This window comes from Henckelia pumila, chromosome 3 (assembly GCF_033568475.1).
Source record: "Henckelia pumila isolate YLH828 chromosome 3, ASM3356847v2, whole genome shotgun sequence".
NCBI lineage: Eukaryota > Viridiplantae > Streptophyta > Magnoliopsida > Lamiales > Gesneriaceae > Henckelia > Henckelia pumila.
Genome location: NC_133122.1, coordinates 152,115,422 through 152,133,638, shown reverse-complemented (window position 1 = coordinate 152,133,638; position 18,217 = coordinate 152,115,422). Strand labels below are relative to the sequence as shown.

Below are 18,217 nucleotides of genomic sequence, written 5' to 3'. Positions count from 1 at the left end.
CTAAACTCGCTTAAGCTTGTGAAACTTGAAAGTTGACTGACACGCGTCGTCATGTTTCGCATTGTTTAAAACCTTGATTTAGATAAGTTATACGGTTCTTTTAAAAAGATATTGTAAATTTTACTTGTTATTTGGATTCTGATATTTTTCTTATTGATGGAAGGTAATAATCGATTGAATTATCTATTTATGGTATGTGCTATTAGTAGCATAATATAAAGAAATCAATAAGGGGTACTTTTGGCAACATCTATCCTTTTATACATTCCAAATTTGAACTTTAAGCTTTGAACATTCAAATTGGGTTAAGAGATGCCAATGAAGCCAAAATCAGCACCAGAGATTGTGAAACTGGTAAGAGCAAGACATTGAGCACAAAATAGAGACCACTAAAACATTTCCGGAAGTAGGTCTGTCAAAGATCAAGACCGACAAAGCTTCAACTCGAAGCAAGCAAATCAAATTCGCCGCAAAGTGAGCATGAAATAGGCCACAAAAGAAACCTCACTCCATTTGTTACTCTCAAGTTTCAACCAAACGTCTCGATCAGGAAACCTTTGTAGATGCTCATAAACTTGGCCACAAAAGCTGCAGGATAAATCAAGCATAAGACATTAAATAAATTCAGATATTAGCTTCAGCCGGAAACTGCTGATCTCTATATTCCCAACATTTTTGTAGCATGTAAGATCAAGTCCGTAAGATGGTACAGAATGATATTAACTAATAAGCATTGAATTATACACGTGGAGGATAAGATATCCTTCCGGTACAAAGCAAATGATGCTACTGCTATGATGGATTTTGATAAATAAAAACAACGCATATTATGACAACGAGATGATTTATTATAACATCAGAGAGATTAGGTAGGGGTAACGGTAAGTAAGGCACAGTTTCACAAAGGAGATTATCATGCAGTGAAGATTTGATAAGCAAGCTGTTTCACCAAGAAAAAAAAGGGAGCTTTATACATTTTTATCTTATTAGCAAAACGGCAATATTCATTCTTATATTTACTAAAGAAGGCATGACATACCTTCAAGATGAAATATTGCTTTCTGGCCAAGACGCAATCTGTGTTCCTGAGAAGAAGTTTACTTTAAATACATAAACATGCAATTCCTGGTACAAAATTTTACAACATTTAACTATTTTTCTTAATCATCAGGCACAACAACTCATTGATGAAATGCATTAATAGATGATATTTTAATCTCCTGTTTTCAACATGGATGAAGTATTTTAATCCATTGGAACATGCACTGGTAGTATAGATTTTTGTTGGCAGCACAAGCACCACATGTGGACATGATACCAAACACAAGAATTGGGAATCGTGGCCTCGAATACAAAAATTATAAACTGCCAAATTAGTTTCAGGGGAAGAATTTAATAAATAAAAAAAAGCTAAACCAGCAAGGACAAAATAACTTTTCAGGGAAGCATCCCTACAAAAGCTAAAATTGAGATGCTTTTTTATTATGGAAAAACCAAAACCAAACAGAAATGGACAACCCGGATACTCCAGAGCAAGAGAGTTTGAATTTTTAGACAAATGACATAAAAAACCATGGAGTAGACTCTTTTAACTTACATAATATGCAGCCCAATGAGAGGTCTCATGCTTTAGTTCAGAATCCAATTTCTTCAACAGTTCGTAAACCAACCTCTGAAGTAAAATCAAAATATTCAACTCGCAACTGCAAATATGCATTGTAGAGTTGTTCAACTCGAGGTAGAGGTAAATAACGAAAGCAGAATATTGTAACCTTTAAAATAATCTCTGGAGGAATGCAATTAATGAGTAGTTCGTAAAGCTTTCCACGGACCTCAAACAACCTACAAAAGTAACTCAAATTAGAAATAAAACAGTAAACTGAAGTACCTAAGCACAAACACACAAAACCGGCGACAGGAAAGGCATCATTGCACTAACTGGGATCCTTCATTATTATATAGGTTCTTTCTGCAGTTACATTAAGTTCATTCAACTTAACTAATCATGTGCTTTACTGGGTCAAATAGTCCACAGATAACACATTCATTCGGTTCGGTCGCTATTTTAGTTTTTTCCTCTATATGTGTAACACAAGAAGCATTTGGCTTCCAACATTCCGAACAAACCTCATCCAGCAAACGGTCAGATATATGCAATAAAAAGGAAACACAAATATTGTGATGATAAAAATCCATGCCAAGGTAGCAACCTAAGCACATAGTTTAACAGAAGTTTTTTATCTGTAAACATGGATATTATAGAGTGCAAAAATCAACCCACTTGAAGTTCATCCCTTAGATATCATTTCTGTTTCGTCATTGACACTACTCGTCTTTTACTAAAACGATGTCAAATGAAAATCATAAGTTTAAGTACACAATTAGACCACAAATCCTTAGAGAAACAATAACGTGATCCAAACAAGCACAGTTCCAGAATCAAAAAAATCCTTGAGTTAAGAAATGTAATGCCAAACCGTTTAGGACTCTGCTCCTTGAATATGCTTGATGCTATTTCAGAAATGTATTCCTCCCAATCCATTGGGGGTATCACTTGATTGTTTGTGAAAGGGTACCTTAAACGAAAGAGCACACCCACAATTTTAATGTTTAATGTAGAATAGCTTATTAACCTAGCTGCATTCAGAATTAAACTAAAATGCAACTCAACTGTTGAACACGACAAGTTTCAAACAACATTATTGCCCTCCTCAGACTCCTATTAGACTGCTGGGCTATGCGATCAGCAAATCCAGATGGAAATTGTAGCCCTTCTTTCTTGCCAATAAATTCCAACACCTTCACAATCTGATGGTGAAAATGAACCAAGTAATACAAGCAAAAGAAAAGATCAAGATGTAGGAGGAAAAATTAGAGGAACCAATCTACTGTTTGGAATTATCAACTGACATGTATGGTAGACTATATTTAAGATGAATATTACCAGCAGTTGTGATCAATCTCAAAATCATTTTTAAAATTGCTCTTTACAGAATAATACAGTTCAAACAACTGGATGTGAAACACTGAAGACATTTTTACTTGCTAAATAGTGCTCGACTAATTTCAGATAGAAAAGAATGATAAAAAAATTTAAAAAATTTCAGATAGCAAAGAGACTCATGCAGCACCATACTAACTGCAGAGGGTAGAAAATCATGAGTGGAAACCATAAAAAATAAAAACCCAAAAACCCTGCACCGAACACAACAGCAGTCTCTTAAGACAGGTAAAAGAGAAACAAAAAACACAGAAAACTGGAGCTTTAATTATTCAAAATCAGAACAAGAAACATGCAATATAAGAATTGCTAAAAAATATTTAAAAACATTTAACCCCTTTTACTAAGCATGTAATAAAAACATTAGAGAGTACATGCAAAATATACTTCCTACAGGCTCCAACATCATAGAGAAGACAGCAAGATCCTTATGAGGCTATTGTTTACGAAGCAGCTAAAAACATTGAAAAATTTACCAACCTCCCCTTCTGTTGGAGCATTTATTCGCATATTCAAACAACGAGAGCGGACGGCTTCAGTAACCTTGGAGGAGCTGTTGCAGCATAGGATTAGTCTACAAGATGCACTATATTTCTCCATCGTTCTTCGAAGAGAATGCTGGGCTTCTCTCGAGAGTTTGTCAACCTCATTTAGCACTAGAACTACAGTTCCACATAACTTGTCATCAATCGAAACAGATTTTACAAAATATTATGAAATCAAAGCAATTACGTTTCCTTTAAGTTATTCAAGAACCAAGAACTTACTGACTTTACGTTTTCAATAATTATAATGAATGAATAAATACCGTCCGCTTATTCCAAGAATGACATAATTGGCATAAAAGGAACTACCTTTGAAACCTTTTTTCCCTTTAGTGTCAATAGGTCGATTTTTGGCCATTTCCTTAATTATTTCTTGAACTACATATCGGTCTTGAAACCCTGCGTCACTGGGATTGAGTTCCACATGGTGTGTGCTTGACAAAGTTGTAAGCTCTACTTCAATAGATCTGGTTCCAGCCTGGCACAAATCATCAAGTTTTAGGGCAGCAAATCTATAGAGATGCACGGGAGTGATTTATTGTGATACCAACACAATTGAGAGTCTGAGACAGCTAGTTTTCATTCTATTATTCAAACTAAAAGTGCTTAAACTAGTGACAGTGACCATTGGTTACATGCAAGGGTAGACAGTAAACAGGGAATTGATCATAAATAGTCACATGGTTTTGTAGCCTTCTGCATATCCTATCATAAGTTGAACAATAATATGAATGATCTTACAAACAATGCAACAAACCTCTCGCATCTTCTTACAAGCAGAAGGTTTAATAGCTTCTCTCACTCTATGCTTCTAATATCCCTCACGTAAGTTTGTAAACTAAAGGGTGATCTCGTTCTGTAACTGATAATCTATTGGCAATATGATTTAAAAGTAAATAAGCCAGTTGAGATTGAATTGTCCTTAAATCTTTCCCGACCTGTGTAAAAATACCAATATTGGTTCAAAGCTATTGTGCAAGAAAGATTTGGCTCAAATTGAATAGTGAAATATACTTATAATTTAGCAAACACCGAAAATTCTTCTGATTATATCAAAGGATAATATCAGGAACATCTCACGCAACATGTTAGTCTTTAATCTATAGACCATTCCTCTGAATAGTGAATATCTGGAATCAAGAAGATAGTAGGAAACCAACTAATCATAGGTCAAGGTAGTCAAGAGTAAGCCACTTCTTTTAACAACACTTAAAAGTAGCTGGACTAGAGATTTGCAAAGAGGTCCTCAGCATTTGACCAATAATACGTATTTTCAGAGAACCATAGTTTGCTGAGGAAAAAAATGATTCTTATTCTCCAGAGTCACAAAACTATAAAGAACTGCAGTATTTACACATGCATGGAGTGTTAAATGGAATAGACATAAAACAATTCATATAATATCAACAGTGAGATGGGAACACTTACATCAACTTTCCAATTCTTGTTCTCCACTTTCACCTGCAGGGCAACATAATAAAATTATCAAGATAGAGTTACTGTCATTCAACTAAACCTCCGATTGTAGTGGATAAGAAGGGCATCAGAATTTTAACTCTCCCATCTGAGGCTCACAAATTAAAAAATATATCAAATTAAACTACCAAACACCGGAAAAACAACTCGAAACTGATAACATATGTTGTTCATTAACAAGTGAACGATAATCACACCGAAAAAGGCAACAATGGAAATCGTACCTTATCTGCGCTAGGACCAAACATTTGTCTTAAAAGGGCCATGATAAGGGTCTTCTTACCGGACCCCGAAGGCCCGTAGAACAGCAAATGGGGGCAATCTTGCTCCGTCACCTACAAGTAACCCCCAAAAAGACATTCAATTACCCAAAACAAATAAATTTCACAATTCTCCCCCAAATCGATTATTAAAAAACCAACTTGATATATGTAACAAAAAATTACCAATTTCTTGAGGTCTTGAGCGATTTCTTCGTGGACTATAACCTTGTCAAGGGATTTGGGACGGTACTTATCAACCCACAACATATTTTCCCTGTTCTTGTTCTTGTTCTTCAACACTCGAACACGGGCACGGTGGAAGATGAATCAATGAGAGGAGAGCAGAGAAAGTGTTGGCGGGAACGTGGAGTGGACTGGACTGGTGAAGTACAAGTTCACTGCGAAGACCTACTCAGTAAAGGCGCAAATTAATAAATGCGACTTTAGGTAAAACGCTTTCAAACTTCCCTTTTGAATGAAGTGACGTTACCTTGACAGTTGAGACATTGGGTGGTGATTTTATATATATCTATAAATTATCAAAATTAATTAAGTAGCTTCTTTACGTGATACTCTATTTTAGTAAGAGATTTTGAAATAGTAATTCCAGGTAGGGGTGACAAAAATTCCCGAAATCCCAACTCTTTCCGAATTTCATCTCATTCCCGTTCCGAAAAAATCCCAAATCGAAATTTTTTCGACCCGAACTTTTGGGATTTTTCCCATCCCGATTAATATCGAGAGCGGGATCGGGAATAAAACCTTATCCCGATGGGATTCTCGAAATAATATAATAATATATTTTATTAATAAATTTATTAATATAATAAACTAAATATTATTAGGTTTCAACTCATATAACACTTAATTGTGGACTTAATTCGCATAATTTTTATTGTTGGGACGATCAAATTGTAAAATCACGAAATGCCATTTTATTTTTGTGTATTTTTTTAAAATAAATTAATAATTTAATTAATTCATATTTATAATTATCTAATTAAAAAAAATATGTAGAACAAGACTCAAGAGATTAATTTGACAATCTATTTAATAAAATTTATATAGTAATTGTATCCGAACATTTTATTAATAATTATCCGATACATTTTTTCTCTTAAAAAACTTTGAAACATTATCCGGAATATTTTAATATTATATGTTTTAAGTTGAATATTTATTTTTATTTATAAATATAAGTTTCTAAATAGTATATTTAATAAAATTATCACTTTTTTTTATTTTTTGAACGAAATCTTGAACATTAAAAAAAATTCGGGATTTTCTCTCCCTACCGGACGGGATCCCGAACATTTAAAATCCCGAATAGTTGGGTCTCGAAATGTTTCGGGTACGGGATCAGAAGAAAAAAATGTTTTTCGATTCTTTTTGGGACGGGAGTTGGGTAGGGGTTTTATGGAACGGGTCCCGACCCTATTCCACCCCTAATTCTAGGTTGTGAGACGAGCTTTTTGGAATAGAAATCGACATAAAAATTAAATTTAGGAAATATTATCAGTTTCCCAAAAAGAATTAAAATTATCAAAATATTTCTATAATTTTATGGAAATTTTTTTTTTCAACTCAACTCCAAAACATTCAAATTTAGTAAATTAATATTTTATATTTACTACAACACAAATAAACCAATATATATATATATATATATATATATATATATATATATATATATATATATATATATAATACAATAATATCTAATATTTATGGAATAAAATGGTAACGGAAGAAATTGTTGAGCATCGTAATCAGCATGGCTAATTCCGAATTCGAGATGATCTGCTTTGGTCTATTTATAATCTTCCAAAAAAATAAAATGATTATGCTTTCATTTGAGGAGATGTGATTCCGATTTGAATCATGGTTTGATTGGATAAAATAAGAAAGTGTTGGGATTACATGTAACATTAAATAGTGGAATTCCATGTTAATCTCTTGGCTACTGGTGGAGAGGATGGTGGATTGAATTTGAAGCATAGCATAGAGCGTGTATTGACACTTTGGACCACTTGATCAACTCGGAATTTACCATAAAATTGGTGCCATCAAAGTGGAAGAACTCTGGTGGAAATGATCATATATATAATTCTTTCTCGTTATCCAAAATTCCAAATCAGCAGGAAGCTCTGGCCTGCAATTTTTATCCTGAAGGTTTCCACTGGCTATCGCTAAAATTGATGTATAGATACATTAATTGTTGGAAAATGCATCTGCTTCTGATAGTCGTAAAACTTCCCCTCTATTTCCAAGGGTCATATATCAAAAGTACACTACATAATTGGTGGTAGAGTCTAACTTGATCTCACAACACAATCCCCCTTTTAAGGGTTTCCTATCAAGAATTCATTTAACTCCTTTGAATGTACGAGTTGGATCTTGAGCCCTTTTCTTCTTCACCACATCCATGTATCCGCTATTATATTTATCTTTAACAAAAAGATGATCCAAGCTGTTAGTAGAGTTCCATAAACAAAAAAGTTATTGAGTGGAGAAAAATGTTATGACTCTATTCCTTGAATATGATTGATGCTATTTCAGTAACATATTCCTCCCAATCCATCGTAGCTATTGTTACAAACGAAGCAGTAAGGAAACAATAAAAAAAACCGCAAGGAAACCGAGGCCTGTACGAAGTACAATTTCCTTAAAACAGATTCGTCCACTCCCGGATGTGCTCGAAGTATCGCAACGGAGGTCTGTTTCCTAGGATACAACGGAAAAAACCATGAATCACCTAGCACAAAGGCACTACACTGGAGAACTGAATATGCATCTGAACGGTACCATAAAGTAGCTGAAGACTGAACAAAAAAGCACACGAGCAGAATTCGAAGCTCAGGAGCAGAAGGCAATACGTGAAGAAACTACTGTGTGAAGTTAAGTAGCGTAAGGCAGAAAACCGTGTACTCAGTAATGAGCTTGAAGAACAAGGAGCAGAAGACTGATTTGGAGAGATTGTTGTGTTTTCTGTCTAAGGACTGGACATTGCATGTCTTTACATATAGGCATTAAGGCTACCGATAGTTCAATGCAGGTGAAGGCTACCGACAGTTCAATCAGCCATGCAGGTGAGGGGTCACATCATGCAGATGGAGTATCAACAACAATTGGAAGGTCAATTCCATTCAAAATAAAACAAATATTTTGAAATAAAATAGCAAAAGGTGGCCAAAATCGGCTGGAAATTTTTTGGCTTGATCAGTCCGATATTCGATGCACCTAGGTCGCGCTCGTACGCAAGTCAAGCCATTTTCAGTGCAAATCGGGCCCATGATTTGCACCCCCTGCCCAGGTGTGCACGGGGCCGCGCGCGAGAGAGAGCCTCTTGACCAATCATTTTTACATATTCACAAAGTGTAATACAATATAAGCTCATCCATTCCAACTTAATATTTTAATGTGGGACAACTTCAATATTCCCACTTAACCATCCACTTAACAAACCCATTAACTCACAAGCCCAATTTCCATACACATAAATGGAAAATCCCATAATCCAATCCAATTTCATAAATTATTCCAACAATCCCCCACATGAATGGAAATTGAAAGATAAACGAAGATAGACGTGATAACGTTCAACAACTAAATCCTGCATAGGATATATAGGTGTTACCCTTTGAACCTTCCCTTGTGAAAGTATAGTAATTCACTGGTTGACAGTATACGATGTATTTGAACTGTACATTCGTTGTGTAAATTAAGATATACTTCACACAAGAATCTTCCTGATACAATTCAGTTCTCATGATTGTGTTCGTTTTAGCCATGAACATCTGCCTGGTTCTATAAGAGGGTATAGAATTGTGCCTTGCAATTCCTTTGAAGCGGCCACACTTCTCTCTCACATAGGTGATTCTATGTTTAATTACATCAGAATCATTAATAGTCATATGCTTATCCTCAATACTCACTGTTTTATAATAGGATAGACTGGGAATACCCCCATAGTGATCTACCAAACTAGTGCGATTAGGTTGTCCCATTGAACCTAGTTCTTGGGATCTCCAATCATCGTTGGTTGGGTTTTTCTTCGCATCAATTTATTCTATAGGCTTCAGTCTCATTCCTTTTGACGAATTTTGAACTAACTCTCTGTTTAACCCTTTGGTTAACGGATCCGCAATACTATCATTTGACTTTAAATAATAAATAGAGATAATTCTAGTTGAGAGTAGTTGTCTAATGGTGTTATGTCTACGACATGTATGTCTAGACTTTCCATTATACATATTGCTTTGTGCCTTTCCTATTGCAGATTGACTATCACAATGTATGCAAATAGCTGGCATGGGTTTTACCCACCCAGGAACATCTTCTATGAATAAACGCAACAATTCAGCCTTTTCAGCACACTTATCAAGGGCTATGAGCTCATATTCCATCGTGGATCTGGCTATAACAGTTTGTTTAGAAGATTTTTGTAGTGACCCGTACCGTGATCACCTACTAATCAGAAGCTTAAGCATGCATTTAACTTAATCAAATAAATCATCAGAAATAACAGCGGAAATCTTAACAACAAATAAAATATTTTTTACAATCATATCGAATAAACCAGCATATTAAACCAAATAGAACAGAAACAAAAGCTTAGACAATAACCCTGCTGGCCATCCACTGCCTAAGCTCTCCTGGAACCACCTGCCTCATCCAGCCGCAGACCTGCCCCATGGAATAGGGTGTCTAGATACAACAAAGTACGGGATGTGACCATGAAAATCTCAGTATGAGAGTATGATTATACAGTATTATATGTGCATGCATGCAAGTGAACTGGGTATCAAGACACTCAGGTCAAGAAACAAGCTCATAGACCGGGCCCAGGGTATATAGCACGCTGCGCCGTCGCCTCAGGAGGTGGCTCATATACCCAGTGGATAATGGTGACCTGATACTAGTACATGTGTCCAACCATCAGGTGACCTGACACAAGACTTAAGTATCCAACCATCCACACACTCGTAGGGTGAGTACCCTACTACAGGATACCTCTAAGGTAAAGGCTCAATATGCTCATGTATGCAACATACAGTCATGACATGCTGTATATAAAGGCATATAAAATATGAAATCACATAATCCATGCAAACACGTAATACATGCATACTCAATCTGGATATCTCGAATAATACTTCCGTACCTTATACACTAGGCAAGTTAGACCAGCACTATGTCCAAGCCAATAATCCGCACTACAATGCAAAGTACTCATGCATTATAATCTTATTCTAAAAGTCTTAACTATATTATAGCATACTCACTATTTACTATAATGAGCCAAAGCTATACCTACGTCCATCATCAGCCCGCTGATGACGACTGCCTCAGAACTTGGGCACCTCTCTGCAGCTACCCTGGAGTGCCTTGCCAACCTCCGGACCAAGCCTAAGAAGGCTGGAAAAACCCCAAAACCCCTAGAATACACTAAAGACCGAGAGATAAGACTTGATTTTGGTGTGAAAATGTGGCCCTCTGAACCCTTATTTATAGGCGGAGAATGTTGCGTCCTTTCTCCACCTGTCCCGCCATGCGTCGATCCAATTACATGCAAACCGCACATCTGTCCCTGATCTGGAACGTTGCGTCCGTTGGTAGTTCATTGCATCTGTTCTTACTGCTGATGTCATCTTGCTGACCACATCAAGGACACCTGTACAGCTCCTAGATCGTTGCGTCCGTTCTCCGATCGTTGCGTCCATTCTGCATCGGACGCAACGTTCTGCTTCGGATGCAACGTTCTAGTTTGGCTGTTTCTGGACTGTCTAAGACCTCCGAGACCTTTCTTACCATTTTTGAACGTTCCAGATCTAATTTTCCACTTATTTTTACCAAATAATGACTTCTTAAACATCTTTTGCCACTTTTAAAATTATATGACATTTTCTTAACATGTTTAAATCACTTAATCTTGTAAAATGGAATCGGGCTACTACATTCTCTCCCTACTTAAGATATTTTGTCCTCGAAACAAATCTTAAGTACTAAATGCAGTAAAATACTGAATAAACATCTTTTATTCAAACTTTAACATTTTACAAGACACGAATGAAAATACAACATTCTCAAAACAACTCTGGATAATCTGTATGCATACGACTCTCAAGTTCCCAAGTGGCCTCCTTAGTACCTCAGCGATGCCACTGAACTAGAACAAGAGGAATGATCTTGTTGCGTAACACCTTATCCTTATGACCTATGACACGCAAAGGTCTCTCTACGTATGTCAAATCTATATCCAACTATACTTTAGACGGCTGTAAAATATGAGACTCATCTGCCACATACCGTCGTAACAGTGAAAAATGGAACACGTCATGAATACTTGACAAATACAGCTGTAACGCCATCCTGTAAGCCAGATCTCCAACACTTTACAGTATTTCAAATGGACTAATGAACCTAGGAGATAACTTTCCCTTGAGACCGAATCTCAAAATCCTTCGAAATGGTGAGACTTTCAGGAATACTTTCTCACCCACCTCAAACTGCAAAGGTCTGTGCTTGACATTCTCATAACTAGCATGTCGATCTTGCGCAGTCTTAATTCTCTTCTTGATATGTCCAACAATATCAACAGCCTGCTGGACTAACTCTGGTCCCTCAACCTGTCGCTCCCCCACTTCCTCCCAGAACAGTGGAGTACGACACCGTTGCCCGTACAACGCCTCAAACGGAGCCATCCCAATATTGTGATGGTAACTGTTGTTGTACGCAAACTCAATCAATGGCAACTGATCTTGCCAAGCGGGACCAAAATCCATAGAACATGCTCGCAACATGTCTTCAAGAGTACGAATCTTGCGCTCTGACTGCCCGTCAGTCCCTGGGTGATAAGCTGTACTCAAACTGAGAGTAGTACCCATAGCGCACTGATGACTCCCCCAGAACCTGAAATTAAACCTGGGGTCTCGATCACTGAAAATGCTCACAGGCACTCCGTGCAATCGAACAATCTCCTGGATGTACAAACGTGGCATCCTATCAAAGCTGTAGTCCCGGTTATAAGGAATGAAATGTGCAGACTTGGTGAGTCGGTCCACCACAACTCAGGTAGCATCCCAATTCCTCGAGCCACCGGTAAATGGGTCACGAAGTCCATCGCGATCAATTCCCATTTCCACTCAGGAATAGGTAAATTATGAAGCAACCATCCAGGTCTTTGATGTTCTGCCTTGACCTGCTGACACACCAAACATCTCGAAATATACTGATGCACACTCTTCTTCATTACTTTCCACCAGAACCTAGTACTCAAATCCTTGTACATCTTGTTGCTTCCCGGATGAATACTCAAATTAGAACGATGAGCCTGGGATAAAATCTCCTCCCTCAGAGTATCATCCTCCGGAATAACAATACGGCCTGACAAACAGAGAAAACCATCTGACTGATAATGGAATCCATACGTACTATCGTCTCTGGCTAAACGAGCCAAACGCTGGGTCTTAGGATCAGACATCTGAGCATCTCTAATCCTAGAATACAAAGCTGGCTCAGATAAGATCGCAAACATCTGGATATTATGCTTACCTTTCTTATGCTTGAAGGTATACCCTAAAGAACAACAATCTTCAATTGCACTTGCCACAGAACAATTCTGAAGTGCAGACACTTGCACCTTGCGACTCAAGGCATCAGGAGTGAGATTAGCAGCTCCTGGATGATACTTGATTTCACAATAATAATCCTTAAGCAAATCCATCCAAATTCTCTGTCTCATGTTCAACTCTGCCTGAGTAAACAAATACTTGAGACTCTTATGGTTTGAGAAGATCTCAAATCTCTCGCCATAGAGATAATGACGCCAAATCTTCAACGCAAAAACAATAGCTACTAACTCAAGATCATGCACTGTGTAGTTATTCTCGTGAACTTTCAACTGTCTAGAGGCGTATGCAATCCCATGCCCGTTTTGAGTCAGGACACATCCCAGTCCCTGAAGAGAAGCATCCATGTACACCACATACCCTCTAGATCTAGACGGCAAAGCCAACACAGACACAGAAGTTAACCGTCTACGAAGCTCACAAAAATTCTCTTCACATTCTGAGGACCACTCAAAATTCACACCCTTCCGAGTAAGTTGTGTCAGGGGTCGAGCCAGCTGCGAGAAATTCGCGATAAATCGACGATAATATCTTGCTAGACACAGAAAACTAAGGATCTCAGCTACCGTCGTAGGACTCGACCAATTCATTACAGCCTCAATCTTGCTCGGATCCACAGAAACTCCATCCCTGGATATAATGTGGCCAAGAAATACCACCCGATCCAGCCAGAACTCACACTTACTCAACTTAGCGTACAACTGTCTATTCCTCAGAGTCTGCAACACCAGCCTCAAATGAAATGCATGCTCATTCACATCATGTGAATACACCAAGATATCATCAATAAATACAACGAAAAACTTGTCCAAAAATTTCTGGAATAATTGATTCATCAGATCCATAAATACAGCCGGCACATTAGTCAACCCAAATGGAATTACTAAGAACTCATAATGCCCGTACCTGGTTCTAAATGCTGTCTTGGCTATATCTTGATCTCGGACTCGTATCTGATGATATCACGATCTCAAATCAATCTTTGAGTAGACCGAAGTACCCTGCAAGTGATCAAACAGATCATCTATACGAGGCAAATGATACTTATTCTTGATTGTTACCTTGTTCAACTGGCGATAGTCAATGCATAGACACATAGATCCATCTTTCTTTTTCACGAACAGAACAGGTGCTACCCAAGGAGAAACACTGGGACAAATATAACCCTTGTCCAATAGATCCTGAAGCTGCTGTTTCAACTCACGCATCTCTGACGGAGCCAGACGATATGGTGCTCGAGAAATAAGAGAAGTCCCTGGCATTAACTCTATGCCAAAATCGACTTCACGCACTGAGAAAATCCTGGAATCTCATCTGGAAATACATCTGAAAATTCATTCACAATCGGAATAGCTTCTATACCAACACTTTCAGTGGATGTATCAACTGCATAGATGAGATAGCCTTCCGCGCCAGATTCCAAAGCTCTACAAGCTTTCATAGCTGATACCAAAGGCATCTGAGGTCGCGCTTCCTCACCATAGAAGAACCAACTGTCTTCACCAACTGGATGAAATCTTACCAATCTCTGGTAACAATCCACTGAAGCTCTATATGTAGTCAACACATAAATTCCCAGAATGCAATCAAAATCATCCATTGCTAATATCATAAGATTCACCATCAAGACATTCCCTTCAAACTCTAAAGGGCAGCCCAACACTAGACGCTTAGCCGGCACAAACTGACCCGTTGGGGTAGAGACAACAACCACTATGTCTAGTGAGATGTATGACAACTTATATCTCTTAACAAAACGTGTAGAAATGAAAGAATGAGATGCACCAGTGTCAATGAGTGAAAAAGTAGGTATATCAAATAACAGGAACATATCCGCTATAACTTTCTCATTCTCATCCACCGCTTGATCATGCCTCAGGGCAAACACTTGGCTGGAAGCACGAGGTTTCAGATTAGAACCCCCTGTCGACTGTCCCTGTGGTCTCTGCTGCACCGAAGTCTGAGAACCAGAACCTGAGCCAGAACCTGCTCCCCCGGCCTGTGGAAAATCCTTTTTTAGGTGGCCAATCTCTCCGCATCAAAAACATGCCCCGAAAACCTTCCGACACCTGTTGGCAAGATGATTCCCACCACAATGTCTGCAAGGACCCTGATTCTTCTTGCCAAAATGCATCACATCACCGGATCCTGAGGAAGAAGAAGTAGAACCAGACTTCTTGAAGGACTGAGCACGGGTACCCAAAGAACTAGCGGGTCTAGAGGAAAGGAAGGATCTGTTACGACGGATGATGTCCTCTGCCTGGTGACATCAACTAACTATTCCCTCATAAGTCATGTCATCTCCCACAGCAACTCGATCATGAATCTCCAGATTAAGGCCCTGAAGGAACAGATTATACTTCGCCTTCGTGCTATAAAAAATCTGGGGAAAATAAGGCAGCAACTAAAAGAAATTCAATTGGTACTCGTCGATCGACATCGATCCCTGATGCAAACCCAGCAACTCGCTTGCCTTCGCCTGTCGGAGAGCAGGAGGAAAAATACAGCTTATGGAAAGCCGTGCAAACTCATCCCAGGTAGCAACTCCTCGGGCTGCAATAAAAGGTGCAGAAGCAGAATCCCACCACTTGCGAGCTCGTCCTTCTACCAGGAAATCAAGAGTCTCCATCCGCTGCTCTTCAGTGCATCGGAACTCCCGGAAGCAGACCTCCATATACCATAGCCAGTTCTCCGCATCCTCCAATGACTCACCTCCGAGCAAGGGTTCCGGACCCATCTGCATAAACCTATGCATGCTGAAACGCATGTGATCATCATGGCGATGGTGATGATGGCCCCGACGATGCTCTCAATCATCCTGATTTCCCCAGCGTCCACCTACGCTGCCGTGGCTACTCTCGTCACCATGACCCGCCATCTACATGATGATTAAAGTTAATCCAAATTTCAAAAATCTAGATCCCAAGATTACTATGCATGCTCTGATACCATAAATGTAGTGACCCGCACCGTGATCACCTACAAATCATAAGCTTAAGCATGCATTTAACTTAATCAAATAAATCATCAGAAATAACAGCGGAAATATTAAAAAACAAATAAAATATTGTTTACAACCATATCGAATAAACCCAAATACAATAGAAAAAAATCTTAGACAATAACCCTGTCGGCCATCCACTGCCTAAGCTCTCCTGGAACTACCCACCTCATCCAGCCGCAGACCTGCCCCATGGAATAAGGTGTCAAGATACAACAAATTACGGGACGTGAGCATTAAAAGTTCAGTATGAGAGTATGAGTATATGGTATTATATGTGCATGTATGCAAGTGAACTGAGTACCAAGACATTCAGGTCAAAAAACAAGCTCATAGACCGGGCCCAGGGTATATAGCACGCTGCGCCGTCACCTCAGAAGGTGGCTCATATACCGAGTGGATAATGGTGACCTAATACTAGTACATGTGTCCAACCATCACAGTGACCTGACACATATCCAACCATCCACAAACTCTTAGGGTGAGCACCCTACTACAGGATACCTCTAAGGTAAATGCTCAATATGCTCATGTATGCAACATACAGTCGTGACATGCTGTATATAAAAACATATAAAACATGCAATCACATAATCCATGCAAACACATAATACATGCATACTAAATCTGGATATCTCGAATAATACTTCCGCACCTTATACACTAGGAAAGCTAGACCAGCACTATGCCAAGTCTATAATCCGTACTACAATACAAAGTACTCATTCATTATAATCTTATTTTAAAAGTCTTAACTATGTTATAGCATACTTCCTATTTACTATAAGGAGCCAAAGCTACACATGCGTCCGTCGTTAGCCCGTTGATGATGATTGCCTCAAAACTTGGGCACCTCTCCGCAGCAACCCCGGAGTGCCTTGCCAACCTCCGGACCAAGCCTAGGAAGGCTGAAAACACCCCAAAACCCCTAGAATGCACTAAAGACTGAGAGATTAGACTTGATTTTAGTATGAAAATGTGGCCCTCGAAACCCCTATTTATCGTTCTGGGAACGTTTCATTCGTTCTCCACCTGTCTTGCCATGCATCGATCCAATTACATGCAAACCGTACATCTGTCCCTGACTTGGAACGTTGCGTCCGTTGGTAGTTCGTTGCATCTGTTCTCCCTGCTGAAGTCATCTTGCTGACCTCATCAAGGACACCTGTACAGCTCCTAGATCGTTGCGTCCATTCTCCGATCGTTGCGTCCGTTTTGCATCGGACGCAACGTTCTGCTTCGGATGAAACGTTCTAGTTTGGCTGTTTTTGGACTGTATGAGACCCCCAAGACCTTTCATACCATTTTTGGACGTTTCGGATCTGATTTTCCACTTATTTTTAACAAATAATGACTCCTTAAACATGTTTGTCACTTTTAAAATTATTTGACATTTTCTTAACATGTTTAAATCACTTAATCTTGTAAAATGGAACCGGACTACTACAATTTTCAAGCAATTGCTGCACCTCCTAAAGTGTATACAAATCCACTTGTAGATTTTGAGTCTTTCATATCAGATATCCAGTTTGCATCACTGTATCCTTCAATTAAAATGGGATATCTTGTATAGTGCAACCCATGATCACGAGTGTACCTTAAGTACCTTAGCAATCTGACAATTGCTTTTCAGTGTTTAAGTCTAGGATTACTCGTGAATCTGCTCAATTTGCTTACTGAATAAGCTATGTCTGGTCGTATAAAACTCATTAAGTACATCAAACTTCCAATTACTCGAGAGTATTCTAATTGGGAGATATACTCACCCCGATTTTTTGATAGATGTTGACTTGTATCTATCGGGGTTCTAGGAAATGCATAGTCATCCTTACTGAATTTTTCAAGTATTTTTTGCACATAATGTGATTGACTTAGAACCATACCTTCTGATGTTCTATGTATTTTAATTCCAAGGATGACTTCGGCTAATCCCAAATCTTTCATGTAGAATTTTGAGTTCAACAATTTCTTAGTGGATTGAATCATCTTATCATTGCTCCCGATGTTAAGCATATCATCTACGTAAAAACATAAAATGACATATCCATTTTCAGTGTCCTTAACGTATACACATTTGTCACACTAATTGATTTTAAATCCACTTTCTAGCATGACTTTATCAAAATTTTCATGTCATTGTTTTGGTGCTTGCTTTAAGCCATACAAAGACTTCACCAATTTACAAACCTTATTTTCTTGCCCAGGTGCGGAAAATCCCTCAGGTTGTTCCATGTAAATTTTTTCTTCTAAATTTTCATTTAGAAAGGAAGTCTTTACATCCATTTGGTGTACTTCAAGAT

General features: G+C 38.3%; 1 protein-coding gene across 1 annotated transcript; it reads right to left on the bottom strand.

Annotated features, from left to right (window-relative positions):
• Positions 1-218: 218 nt before the first annotated feature.
• LOC140891451 (replication factor C subunit 3) lies at positions 219-5,698 on the bottom strand. The gene is made up of 11 exons (XM_073299943.1): positions 5,469-5,698; positions 5,247-5,357; positions 4,975-5,007; positions 3,856-4,024; positions 3,482-3,663; positions 2,672-2,808; positions 2,478-2,576; positions 1,773-1,842; positions 1,598-1,672; positions 1,040-1,085; positions 219-588 (listed from the first exon to the last, which is right to left on the bottom strand). The coding sequence occupies exons 1-11, from the start codon at positions 5,550-5,552 to the stop codon at positions 530-532; spliced, it is 1,065 nt and encodes a 354-aa protein (XP_073156044.1). The 5' UTR covers positions 5,553-5,698; the 3' UTR covers positions 219-529.
• Between the last annotated feature and the right edge of the window lie 12,519 nt (positions 5,699-18,217).